Raw genomic sequence first — 14,367 nt, forward strand, 5'->3', positions numbered from 1 at the left:
CTGCCCACTTTCTCCATCACTTCCACATCAGAGCATTCCTGGCATATTTTGCTAATGTCACATCCTGTGCAGAGCTCTTTTGGAAACTGCTGTTCTGGTCAATAAGGTCATCATATACTCACATTTCTGCTGCCTATTTGATGACTGAATACTAGAACCTGTTAGTGAACCAGTACCTTTGTTCAAAAATAAATGTGTCATTCTTTGATGCTGTGCTCTGCAACAACACACTTGTCGGTTTGGCTGAGCAGTCGCTTCTTACATGTTTTGAACAGCTCTGCAAGATTCATAGTTGCATCTGATCAATGTACAATAAGTCACACTTGTGACTGATGCTGTAGATGTGAGGTGCTCATAGCCTTAGTTGCTCTTCGACTGTCCCAAGCATATTATCAGTTTTAACGGTTGGGTGGAAAACGGTACTTATGTAGTGTTTGTGCATTTCCTGGCAATTTTGGATGTGGGAAGCCCTGCATATGGAAGCTAGGTGCTCAATTTCTTCTTCTGGACTGTTTTTTTTTATTTTTCTTGCATATCTGGTGAGCATGTCTTTTTTTTCTCTCAGAGTAGCCTTGCCTGCTACTTGATTATGGTTATGATGTGACAAGGTAATATATACATTCGTCACTTATTGGGGTATATAAATGTATTTACAAGTTGTGTGTATACACCTGACAAAAGCCATATTATGTACATGATCAATGGTTGATAAATAAATGTGACCTCCTTTTTGTGGATTCATTCATCAATGGAACTCCAACAACAGAAAAAAATCCGTCGGATCAGATGTCACACACTATCAAATATATCATTATATAAGGTGAATTAAAGTACAAAACAAATGAGTTGATGAATTCAAACTTCCTGGCAGATTAAAACTGTTGCTGAACCAAGACTTGAACTCGGGACCTTTGACTGGCTGTAAAGCTGTGAATCATGCTTGGGTAGCTCATTCGATGGAGCAGTTGCCCACCAAAAGTAAAGGTCCCGAGTTCAAGCCTCAGTCCAGCACACAGTTTTAATTTGCCAGGAAGTATCATATCAGTGCACACTCTGCTGCAGAGTGAAAATTTCATTCTGGAGTTGATGAATTCTTGTTGCCACTAAAGCAGTGTCTGGTTATTGGTGACCCCTTACATCCAAATTGTGCTTTCTAATGACACATGGTTGGACTCGCTGATCTTTCTAAGCAAATCAGTCAGCAGTTGTGTAAGGCTGCTTGGTAACTGTTTTGAATCATTCAAGCTGTTCACGAATATGGTATACTCAAGCATTATGAAGATGTATACACAATAAGTTTCTACAGTTCCTTGTCTTCTGTTACTGTATACCTTGACCTGTTCCACATCTCCGAAGGTTCTCCTCTTTTATAGGATCTATGGAAGATGATGAATGAATGACGGAATGAACTGCTTATATGGTGGGAGAAGAAATTTGGTCAATCAGCCGTCTGCAAAAAATTTGAACAATGTCTGGGCCACTAATTGGTTAAGACACATCCAAATGAACAACAGTTTGAATCTCTCGTATGTCAAGCACATATTGCACAATTTTACCTACTCGACTCATATGAAAATATATGTTATTCTCACACAGAAGTGACATGTCTCAAAAAAGAATTTACTAACCAGAAAATAATTACCACCCTTTGACTCTGAGAATTGATCATGAAGAGGCATACTGTGTGATATGAAATATGTATACATGGAACTGGGAATGTGGAATATAATTGTTCAGCAGAGATGGGAAAACTGCGGATTTATGTTGTGGTACACACTATAATCATTTGTGCCTGCCACCCATCTGCCCTAGCAGACAGTCATGTTATGGCAGACAGCATGTCACCTGGCAAAAACTGCATTATGAGCTGTAAGCATCTTAGGACAAAACTTTCCTCTACCACATGCCTCTTTGCCACAGCTCCTGGGTTTTACCCAAAAAGCATGCTACAGGAAGCCCTCCAGCTCTCGATACATCCAATACTGATGCCAAGCTGTCCACATGACGAGCAGATTGATTAAATGTTTCCTACATGATCAAGTTATTAATTTATCAGAATGTAATGGGTTGCCTTATTGCTAGATGCTAGGTGGACGATATGTGAAGACATCAAATGCAAATCGGTTTTGTGTGCCTATTAAGTAAACAATATTGCAGGCTTCCCATAATGCCTATAGAGAACTAGTTAGCATAGGACTGACATGACATTTCAGAGCATGTATGACTCGACATCATCTCACTGTGGCCTTTCTGATTGTGGAGTATCTACTTCGTGGAGTCTGTTAAAATGCAGTGAGTGCAGTGTGGTGTGACTCATTTGTGAACTAGATACCCCACTGCAGCGCAATGTGTGTGGCCATTGCGAAATCCAGATTTTGTTACATTAGTTTTGCCTATAGGCCACAAGGTCATTATTTTGCCTTGCAATTGCTTTGGTTATTGTACTAAATTAGTCACTACATTCTCAATTTGTAAATTGTATAATTTTTGTCTTGTTCATTAGATACACTCACATTACCTCTGAAAGTCCAGTTATTTGTGTATTGTGAAGTTCTTCAATCCTTGTATTAAATTATTCATATTTGCTGTACCACAAGAATATTAACACTGTCCTTACATCTTGTCTTAAGATACTATGTTAAGTGATCTTTTGACAGATGGTTGGCACTCGTGGCATATACCTGTATACCAACTGGCTCGAGATTCCTTTGTTCATAGACATTTTGGTAAATTTGTGGAACTGATTGTGGCTCGTTTATGTTCCAGTAAAGGAACTGTTCAAATATGGACCCTCTTTCATGACATGTTTCTGTAAATTATCATTCCCTTTTACCCTGCTCGCCTAGTAGTACTACTGTACGAGGTCTGTTAAAAAAAAATCCGGAACATTTGTAATTTTGCACCAGCAGTGTGTTTGAGCAAAATGCACCTGGCATCCCTGCACATGCCTGTGTTTAATGTGTAAATGTCAGAAGTTTCAGTGTTGTATGTCTGTTAGTTATTGTTCAGTGCTGTATTGAGTAGAACATTGTGTCATGAATTTCGAGATGGCAGAGTTAGAGGGTTAGAGGAGCAACACATCTGCATTAAATTTTGTGGGAAACTCAAGAAAATTTTTACAGATACACACCAAATGATGTAGGAATCTTATGGTGATGAGTGCTTAAGCTGTACTCGGTGTTAGGAATGGTTCACATAGTTTAAAAAGACAGAAGTTAAAGATGACCCTCGTTCAGGATGCCCTTCAACGACTACCGACGATACTCATATCAGGAATGTCAACGAAATTGTGCATGCCAATGAAAGACTAACAGTCCAAGAGATTGTAGAAGAATGTAACATTTCAGTTGGATCATGCCATGAAATCCTGACACAGCATCTCTGAATGCATCATGCTGTCCCCGAGTTCCGCTCACGAGTCAAGACCAGAAAGACCTTCACCTCACAATCTGTGAACAGCTTTTGGATTGCACAAATGACAACGAGATGTTCCTTAAGTGAATTATGTGCCCCTGCAGACTTTCTTTTATTTCCAAAGTAGAAAACCCCATTGAAAGGACAAAGATTTGCAATGACAGATGAGATGAAAGAAAATTCGCAGACGGAACATCGAACGATCCAGCAAGATGCATACCAACTTGCTTCTGGAAGTGAAAATGGCATTGGGAGCAGTGTATCAATAGTGAAGGAGATTATTTCAAAGGAGACCATGCACAATAAGTAAAAGGTAAGCACAGAAAAATTTTATGGGCTAAGTTCCATTTCGTATTCAGTGATGATCACATCGGGGTCACCAGTTTGAGAATTTTGTTTCTCACTGAACAAGGCATGCAGATACAGTAGTGTTACTAGGGAAGCAAGGTAAAAGGGAATGTTAACTTATGGAAACATCTCAGGAACCAATATCCGGATTTCAATAGTTCCTTTATTGGGACATTCACAAGGCACAATTAGTTGCACTAATTTACAAAAATGTCTATGAACAAAGGAACCTCAGGTCATTAGATACAGAGGTACAGACAGACTGGCACTATACCTAAAATATTGCTCAGTAGTTTCAGTACAGCACATAAATTATATGATTACTGATAGTATTGGTAGCAGTGATACAGAAAGAAGCATAAATGAATGTCTGAGAGATAAACTTGAAGCCAACACTTTCTCTTTGTTTCTTGTTTCTTTGTTAGCTTGTTTCACACGTAATTAGAAACACACATTTTTCAGTGTTAGCCCATTGTGTATTTCATATCCTTACAAAATGTAAATTGCCTTTTATAAATAATAAAAGTTAGTTGAGCATGTAACTTCTGCACTATAATGTAACAAAAGCAATTACTTTTGATGCAAGTACAGTTTAAATGCACAAACATAAAAAATCTATATAATTATTGTTGTTATTTTGTACCCTACACAAAATTCTTCTTAATTATGCAAGGGAAATTTCCTGTCATTATTAGTAAGTGTGAAAGATGTTTACGAATAATGGACATATGTTTTATATAAGCTCTATGAAGTATTGAGGTGATGTTTGATATGTGTTTGTTTTGCAGTTTTTTTAAGGGAATTGTGTTTTCTAGCAGTACATCATAAATCTATTGTTTTTTACCTACATCATTTCTCTGTTTCATGTTGCAAGTCAACAATTTTTGAATAACATCAGAAAATTTCAATTTTGCTACAAATACTGTTTATTTTTAAGTAACAGACAGGAGGATAACAATGTAGAACAGAACTGCTCCATAGGTTATGCAGCCCATTATATTTCTAGACAGGACACCACTTCCGGTTTCTGGGGGAATCTAGTAAGACACTGATGGCACATGTAAATAAAGGGATCTAAAAGAGGTAAACACCCAATAGGTATGCAACACAGTAAACATATAGGTAATGCGGTCTTAACTGACCAAGGCTACTAGGAAAACTACTGTAGTCTATGCTTACTTTTGATAGTCTACAGTAGTTTTACAACTCTAGGTACATTCCACGAGTGCCCCACAGTTTGTTGGAAATATCCGTTAACATAGTGTGTCTAGATGATACGAAAGGATGTCTTTAATGTTCTTGTGATACAGCAAATGTCACTAATTTAATACAGGGGTAAAAGAACTACACAATACACCAATAACTGGACTTACAGGATAATATGAATGTATCTGATCTAACAAAATGAACAAGGCAAAAGTATATACAATTAATGAATTGAGAATGTAGTGACTGATCTACTGAAATGCCCAAAGCAACTGCAACACACAATAATGAACTTGTGGTCTGTTAGCAAAACTAATCCAACAACATTTGGATTTTGTCTTTGTCTGTAGCCAAAATTAATCTAACAACATTTGAATTTCATCTCTAATGCTGCAGATGTTTATCTAGTTCACAAAGAGGATGGATCACACTGCACTCACTATATTGTAATGGACTCCATGAAGCAGATACTCCTAAGTCAGAAAGGCCACAGTGAGGCAGTGCTGAATCATTCATGCCCCAAAATATGGTGTCCTATGCCAACTAGCCCCCGTAGGTGTAGAGGGAAGCCTGCAATACTGTTTGCCTAATAGGACCAAAAAAATGACTCATTTCTGATGTCTTCACAGATCATGCACCTCTCTCATAGTGCTATCGTAAGTGGTTAAGTTCTGATAAGTTAATAACTTGAACTCATAAGAAACATTTAATCATTGTGTGGACAGCTCAGTGTCTTCACAAGAAGTGTCAGCAGTTGGTAGACCTTATTGTGGCATGTTTTTCACGTAAAAACCAAGTGCCACAGCAAGGAGGTGCATGACAGAGAAAACTCTTGTCCTACAGTGCTTACAGCCCACAATGCAGTTTTTACCAGTTGACACATCATTCCCTGTAATGCATGATGATGGTCTGCTAGGGCAGATGGTTGGTGAGCACATATGCACTGTAGCGCATCGCTACACATTATGTTTGGTGCAAGTATCTTGAGAGTTCCAACCACCCAGGCAACTCCGCTCCTATCTTCCTCCCAATTTCCACAAGGCAGCTTTCGAACACCTCTGTGGCCTAACCCACCCAGCTGCCCATGCATCTGCAACACTAATGCAGGAGTGTTTTGTCTGGACTGCTGTCGGGGGAGACTGCGCAATTTGGGCCTTCACTTGCCTCCTGTGCCAGCGCACTAAGGTAGGCCATCATATGCTCACCCCTATCTGATATTTTTCCCCGGTAGATCATCATTTTTCCTATGTACACATGGACCCTGTAGGGCCCCTTTCTATCAAACTGCCACCGTTCATCACTCTCAACGGATTCACTCTGTGGCTGGAAACCATGCTGCTGACCGACATAATGGCATATACAGTACCCGAAGGCTTCCACATGATGATGGAGTGAAGATGCCAGTTCTCATCTTGTCTGTTTAAGACACTCACAAAAACTTACAGGACACTTATCCATTTTACAACTAGTTACCACCCTGTCACCAGTGGCGTGGTGCAGAGATTCCACAGGATCCTAAAACCTGCCCTTACCTGTCAACCCACAAGTTGGTCTTCTGCCCTGCTGCTAGTTTTCTTTGGCTTGCAGGTTGCCCACAAAACTGACTTGGGTGCTTCTGCTGCTGAGGTAGTGTATGGGCAGCTGCTCACTGTCTCAGGCAACTTCATTAACCCACAGCCCCTGACAGCCACCACCTGCACACCAGCCTTTGTACAACAGCTGCATGACTGCATGGCACACCTGCACCTGATGCTGCCACAACAGCATGGTGGGCACAAGTCCTTTGTGCATTGGGACCTCCGGTGTGCGAGAATGTCATGCTCTGGGTGGATGCCAGCCAGTCACCACTCCACCCACAGTATTCAGGCCCACACTTCATGCTCAAGTGTGGGGAAAAAACCTTTTTTGTATGTCTCTGTGACACTGACACCAGTGTCCATCAATTGACTGAAGCTAGCATAGCTGGTCAACCTTCCCAGCCTGTGTGCACCACCAACCATCAAAATCAACGTGGCACTGAGCAGTGAAAACAGTACCCCCAGCTGACACTGCCATTCTGGCAGACAGTACCTGGGACCCAAGGGTGGCTTCTGCCATGCTGTTTCCACCACCATCTGTCCCAGAAGAGCCACCCATGACAACTTGCCACTTTGCCCCAGCCACTGGACCCGTACTGGCTCCCGCCTGAGTTACAAGGCACCAATGCGACATCTTCAAGGAGACACGTGTCGCCAACCCCTCGACACCAGCACATGCCCCCCCCCCCCTCCACAATGTGTCACCTGGTCTATCAGCATTATGCAGAAGTGGCAGGTACCCATGGTGCCAACAGAGACCAGTGTGCATTATGTCAAATGTGCAGTGTGGACTGTGCACCACCTGCCATGCGATGCTTTTCCAAGCACCAGCACACTGCCGTATCCACTGTTAGACCCCACCACTGCATCACCACACATCCACTGACTGTAGTGCATCACTGCCACACCATCCCAGCTGGCATTACAGTAGGGTGTTGCTACCATGCTTGGCTTACAGTGTGACATCCTAGAGGCTGCTGGTTACCACACTGCCACCTTTGCCATCACCAACGGACCTGGCCCCACCAACACCACACTGCTACCCTGGGTTCATTCACTACATCCATCAACCTACATTATGCATTACAGGCAGACTACAGGCAGACGACATGTCATCGAGCATAAACACATCTCAAGCTGTAAGCTACTAGGACAAGAGTTTTCTCTGGCATGTGCCTCTTTGCTGCAGCACCTGGGTTTTATCCAAAAGGCATGCTACAGGAAGTCCTCCAACTCCCAACACTTCCAACACAGATGCTGAGCTGTCCACATGACGAGTGCATTGATTAAATGTTTCCTATATGTTTAAGTAATTAATTTATCAGAACTTAATGGCTTGCCCTTGTGCTAGTTCGTAGGTGGACAACCTGTGAAGCCATCAAATGTTAGTCACTTTTGTGTGCCTACTAAGCAGACAGTATTGCAAACTTCTCTTGATGCCTATGGATAACTAGTTGGCATAGGACCGACATGACATTTTGGGGTACGAATGATTCAGCACCACCTCATCATGGCCTCTCTGATTGTGGATTATCCACTTCACATAGTCCATTACAATATAGCAAGTGCAGTGTGATCCAACCTCTTCATGAACTGGATAACCTGCTGTGGCACCGTGCGTGTGGCCGTTAAAGAGATGAAATCCAAACGTTGTTAAATTAGTTTCATCTACAGATTAGAAGTTCAATATTATGTCTTGCAGTTGCTTTGGTTATTGTACTAGATTAGCCACTACATTATTAATTCATAAATTGTATAGGTATTTGCCTTGTTCAATTACATACACTCAGGTTACCTGTGTTAGTTAAGTTATTTGTATATGGCGTAGTTCTTCAATCCGTATATTAAATTAGTCACATTTGCTGTGCTGCAAGAATATGTTCTTTCATGTCATCTAAAGAAACTACGTTAACAGATCTTCCTCACGGATGGTGGGCACTCATCGTGTGTACTTGTATATCAACTGGGCCGAGTTTGTGCAACTGATTCTGTCTTGTTAATGTTCCAATAAAGGAACTATTCAAATCCGGACAGTCTTTCATGAAATTTTTCCATAAATTACCGTTCCCTTTTAACCTGCTTTGCTTGTAATACTACTGTGTCTGTATGTTGTGTTCAGTAAGGAGCAAATTCCCACAATGTTTCCAAGGAGAAAACTTAACATAAGATATGAACAACAAAGAGGAGACAGGCTTGTGGTAGCAGTTTAGTGTTACAGATATGTGGTAACTTTAAATGTACCTGCCTTGGAACTGTGATTGTTTAAAAAGTAGTGAAAGTTGTGAACTGTATTACTACTTATTTTTACATTACCTCATGTTTAACAAGCAGTATGACTTGATGGTTAAGACATTGGACTTATGTTCGAGAAGAGCAGGGGTCACAACTCTCTCCAAATATTCTAGTTTCCATTTCCTGTGGTTTCTTTAACTAAGCAGCTGAATGTTGGATGATACTTTCAATAAGGTCACACCATATTTTCGCTACAAATCTTGTCATTATACGCAAACAGTGCATCACCTATGAAGGGAACTTATTCCCCAAAAGGAAAAGTCTTTAAAGGAGTTCAAAACACTTAAATGGGACACTCCACAATGAGAGAGAATTGTGTCGAGTGACGACCTCTCTCTTCATAGAGAATTTACATATTTAGTACAAGGAGACGTGTGGTTAGAGAAATTGCAGCATACACAGAAGTGCACAGCCAGTGATAAATATCATATAACAGATTTTTTGTTGTAAATGGAGATGTACTTTATGGACAGGAGATAGGTTGGTTGCACATTATTTTAGTTATGCAGAGTCTTGAAAGATTTTTCCACAATCTGGTTACTAAGAAGAGTATCTTACATACCAGAATTAGTATAGTGGTGTATTTCCATTCATTAAATGAAAAGCAATTTACTAATTCAAGAAAAGCTCATAGCAGAGTGACATTTTAATAACAGAGTGCAATGCAAAGCAGTTGTAAACCAAGTTCTGTAAGAATGGCTGTAGCTTTGATATTAAGAAAAACTTGCTTTTAATCAGTTATCTCATTCCAATTGACAAAATTCGTCTTCCAGGGAAAATGAAATATTTCTTTGTTAAAGTACACACTACTGGCACTGAGGTACTAAATATCTTACAACCAACTTAAAAAATGTGCGACGTTCAAGCTGCAGCAGTGCACGGAAGCTTTTTTCAAATATTGTAAAAACTATTTGAACTTAACAGCTGAGAGCAAAGCTATTGATCTGCTAATTGGCAGTAAGTCCGTTATGTCTACAAGTTATTCATAGCATGCCATCGTGATTCTGAACTTTGATACAGATACAGGAACACTTGTCCGTTAATTGTTTGCCTTTAAGTTACCAGTATGATGTCATAATATATCTTGAGTTCAGTAAAATATTGTACTTCCTCAAATGCAGAAGCAATCTTCCAACATGATACTTTCAATAAACTAGAAGCAAAACTGCACTAAGACATTCTCTAAAGCTTTTTCTGTGAAAAGATAAGTATTTCCTTGGAAGCAATGGATATATTTATATTCTTACCAAAGTCATTCCAAATTACACTTCATTTTACTTTTCCACTTTTTTGATTCTGTCCTTCAAAGTAATTCATTGGATAAACATTGTTCTTGCTGTTTTATACAATCTGTTTGATGAAATCCAAACATAAAACATTGTAACAGCTTCCAAAATAGATATTTACAAATCAACAGTAAACTCTGAAAACATACTTTAGGCATATTTAAATGTAAATGGATTAATATTGCTACATTATTTTCAAACTTTCTTGCAAACTGCTTATGAGTGACAGCGTGTTTAGAAAAAATACGATTCACTCAGACAGAAACCCAAGAAAGTAAATGCTAACAACAGAGTTTAATGATGAGAACCATCCAACTGATAAATTTATCTTGCAATGTACTAGCACAAAATGTATGGCATGGAAAGAACAATTTCAAGGATGTTGTTCGTACATCAAGAAAAAGGCTATGAAAACATGAAATTATCCGGGGAGTTTCTGAACTGAAAATGAAACATGGGAAAATTTTTGAGTTACCAAAGATATTAAGAATTTGGGATGAAATACAATGGAAACAAAAAAATTTATACTTTTGCAGCTTTCAAAGAAGAAATAGTACACTGATTCTCTGGAGATATTTGTGAATTTTAATGTGTGATGTTTGCAGATAGGCCTTACTAGCAAGGCCAACAGTTTCATCAGGCTTCCATTACTTTACATAGTAAGAATATACCAGTAGCTGACAGTTCTGATACTTGTACGTGTTGCTAACAAATCATCTGGTTGGATACAGTTAGAAGACTAAAGTGCTACTGAATTTGTGGGTTTGACTTATTATACAGTGAATCAGTAATTCTTTCTACTCCTCCACTTAAAAAGAATTTAACTAACAATTTCTTCCCAATTAATTGGAGATAGAAACAAGCTGAATACCTTCAAGAATTCTCTTCAGTTTCTTGGTGCCCTGATAAACTTCTGTTGATGGTATATATCATTTTGGAAGCTGTTGCATAAATAATTGAGTTTCTCAATTCATTTATGCCAACAGTTTTGCTGTCACAAGAGAAATATTTCCAAGTGTATGCATTTTACTCTTTTGTTCACAGTACCAACATATTACTCAACAGAAGCTTCTGCAATTAACTTTCCTTGCATTACCGAAGTGATTAATGCAGGATAACTGTGAGCATTGTCACATACCCATGTGACAGCTTATGTAAAACCTAAAGTATTGCTCATGTCTGGAAATATTTCTCTTATTAGTCACCAAAAAACCAGTTATTTACCTTAAAAGATTGCACAAAAGTCCACAATAATATCCTGATGGTGTAGCCCTGTCTCAACAGCTTAATGAGGCGCGCGGCTCGGAACAGCCTCAAGAATCCCACGTTGATGAATTTCTCCTGTGCATCACCATAGAGCAATTTCTGGACAAATTAAACTGTGTTACTAATTATATAAAATGAAACACGACATTGAAACCACACAAAGCCGCTTACACTTGCGTCTCAGTGATAGTGGAGTACTAACGAATTTACAGAATGATGATCTTTATTTCAATTTCATTAACTGATGCCATATTTCCCAATAACTACATGAACATAAATCACTATCATGTTATTCCAACTAGCTGTTGATTGATGCTTTATATTAATTTTAGAATTAAAAAATTAATTAAATTAATCTTTCAGTTGGAAAAAATGCAACTATTTCAGCTTAATACACATCTGAGTTGTAGCTGCAGGGATAATATGCATCAAGTAATAAAATAGAAATGATCTTCTTGCTGCAAACTGGACAGACAGCAATTGTAAGCCACTTATGTGGAAGCCTACCAAGAACTACGAAATATCAGTAAAAAGGAAAGTGAAAGTGCTATGATAGAGATGATAGTGCCCAAGAACAGACTATTGGGAAGAAAATTGTAATGCAGGGTCCAAATATAAACTAAAAGAAACAAAAGAGCAAAAACTGTTACATGTTGCATGCAAGATTCTGCTACGTGAATTACATTTCGTCTTGACTTCTGTCCTCTACAGAGAAGGCTCAGACTAACGTGCTAATATTTTTAATGGTAAATATTTGGAAAAAAAGTGGAGGAACTAAATAAATGTCACAGGACCTGGTAGAGTAGCACTGAATATTACTATTTGATGGAAACATAACTGATCCCAATATACTTGTTTTACACATTGTGGGAAAAAAGGAATTTTACTCTGCATATTTTTGCCTCTCTTGCAGTATAGTTATACTGCCCATTTATTGCATATTTAATACAAAATATACGCAAGAAAACATTTCTTAAGACTAATTTTAGAACTGCAACAAGGAAAACATTACTTCTCATCCAAGAATATTGTAAATTTTTCTCAGGTTTTCAGTCCATTGGTTGAAGCTCCTTCTAAAGCCTTCTAAACAGGTTAATATCATTATGCCAAGTAACCAAGTATGTCTTAGAGCTTTTTATTCAAAGCCACTCAACACTAGACTAATTTAGCACTGAGTATAAAATTATACCCATCAAATAAATGATGCTGATGTGTTTTTAAATACACAAAATTTTTATTCCCATTTTTGTACAGAATACTAATGAAGAAAGGATCTGTATGTAATACATTCTAAGACAAGAAAAATGGCAGAGCATGAAGGAATTATCCAAATGAGGGGTGATCTACAGACACACAAATGGTTATAGTTTCAGAAATAAATTGGAAGATTTATTCAAGACAAAGAGCTTCACAAATTGAGCAAGTCAGTAATGCATTGGTCTACTTCTGGCCCTCCTTATGCAAGCAGTTAATTGGCTTGTCATTGAGTATTAGTTGTTGGATGTCCTCGTGAATGATATCATGTCAAATTCTGTCCAACTGGCTTGTAGGCCGTGCCCATAACGCTCCTAACTTTCTCAATTGGGTAGAGATATGGCGAACTTGCTTTCCAGGGTAGGGTTTGACAAGCATAAAGACAAGCAATAGAAACTCTCACCACGTGCAAACGGGCATTATCTTACTAAAATCTAAACCCAGGTTGGTTTATCATGAAGGGCAATAAAACAGAGCATTATCCCAAAACTATTATCAGTCCTGGTTGTCGGGCCATATGGTGAATGACTGTCAGGGTGGTATCCCGCTGCTTTCCAAGGCATATCCAGTCATGTCTTCAGCCTAGAATCTCATGACTGGAATAGAATTGTCTTGAGTGATGAGTCCCATTTCAAATTGAGCCCTGATGACAAGCAAAGACATGTCTGGAGATGCCCTGGACAGTAGTCGAATACCAACCTGACTGTTGCCCACCATATGGCCCGACAGCCAGGAGTGATGGTCTGGGGTGCCACTTCTTTTCATAACAGGACCCCTTTAGATGTCATCCACAACACCCTCACAGCACAACAGTATGGCAACAATATTCTACGCCTCATTTTGTTGGCAAACCACCCTGTGTGTAAATTTCATCAAGATAGTGCCTGCCCACACACAGAGAGTTTCTCCTGCTTGCCTTCATGCTTACTAAACCATACCTTGCCCAGCAAGCTCAACAGATCTCATCCCAATTGAGAAAATTTGGAGAATTATGGACAGGGCCCACCAACCATCTTGGGATTTTGACCATCTAATGCACCAACTGGACAGAATTTGGCATGATATCGAGGGATGACAACCAACAACTCTATCAATTAATACCAAGCCCAGTAACTGCTCGCATTAGGGTCAGAGTTGGACCAACACATTACTGACTTGCTGAGTTTGTTAAATTTTCTTATGAATAGATCATCCAATTTTTCTGGAATTGTAATCATTTGTTTGTGTGTACAAGTACACAAGATCTGCAGATTTCCATACAATTCAGATAATTATTTTGTGGTGTGTCTTTTTTTTGCCCTTTACAGTGTATATTTCACTGTCTTGCCGTACACTATCATTTCATTAAAAAAAATAAAGTCACTAGTTTCCTATTTATATTATCATTAAACTGTACATTAGATCAAGACTGTGGAATGGAAGAAGAAGAAAACTTTCAAAGAGTGAAAGAGATAAATAAGACATGCCATTAAATGAAAAGTAATGCTAACTACAAATCAAAATACAAAGTTCTTCGTATCTGTGGAATGAAAGAAAGATACTACAGTTGCTACCACTGCACAGCAGGAACAGAACAATGAGTATCACTGAAGCAACTAATCAGGGTTCTTATATCAAAAGTAATAGGACAACATTTACAGTAATAATATCTCTGATGATGGGCAAAAAGTCTAGAAGATAAGAACAAACATAAGAGGTTAGGCTGAGATCTAAACAAGGGAAGA

The 14,367-nt window shown here is 38.9% G+C and overlaps 1 protein-coding gene across 1 annotated transcript in view; it reads right to left on the reverse strand.

Moving 5' to 3' along the window:
* Positions 1–11,640, reverse strand: part of LOC126249256 (voltage-dependent calcium channel type A subunit alpha-1-like) — a 205,341-nt gene extending 193,701 nt beyond the window's left edge. Inside the window, exons 1-2 of the mRNA XM_049950911.1 lie at positions 11,632–11,640; positions 11,348–11,488 (exon numbers count right to left, since the gene is read on the reverse strand). Of these exons, the coding sequence (XP_049806868.1) occupies positions 11,348–11,488; positions 11,632–11,640 (150 nt within the window). The remainder of the gene's footprint in view (positions 1–11,347; positions 11,489–11,631) is intronic.
* Between the last annotated feature and the right edge of the window lie 2,727 nt (positions 11,641–14,367).

The sequence above is a fragment of the Schistocerca nitens genome, chromosome 3 (assembly GCF_023898315.1).
Source record: "Schistocerca nitens isolate TAMUIC-IGC-003100 chromosome 3, iqSchNite1.1, whole genome shotgun sequence".
In the NCBI taxonomy this organism is placed as follows: domain Eukaryota; kingdom Metazoa; phylum Arthropoda; class Insecta; order Orthoptera; family Acrididae; genus Schistocerca; species Schistocerca nitens.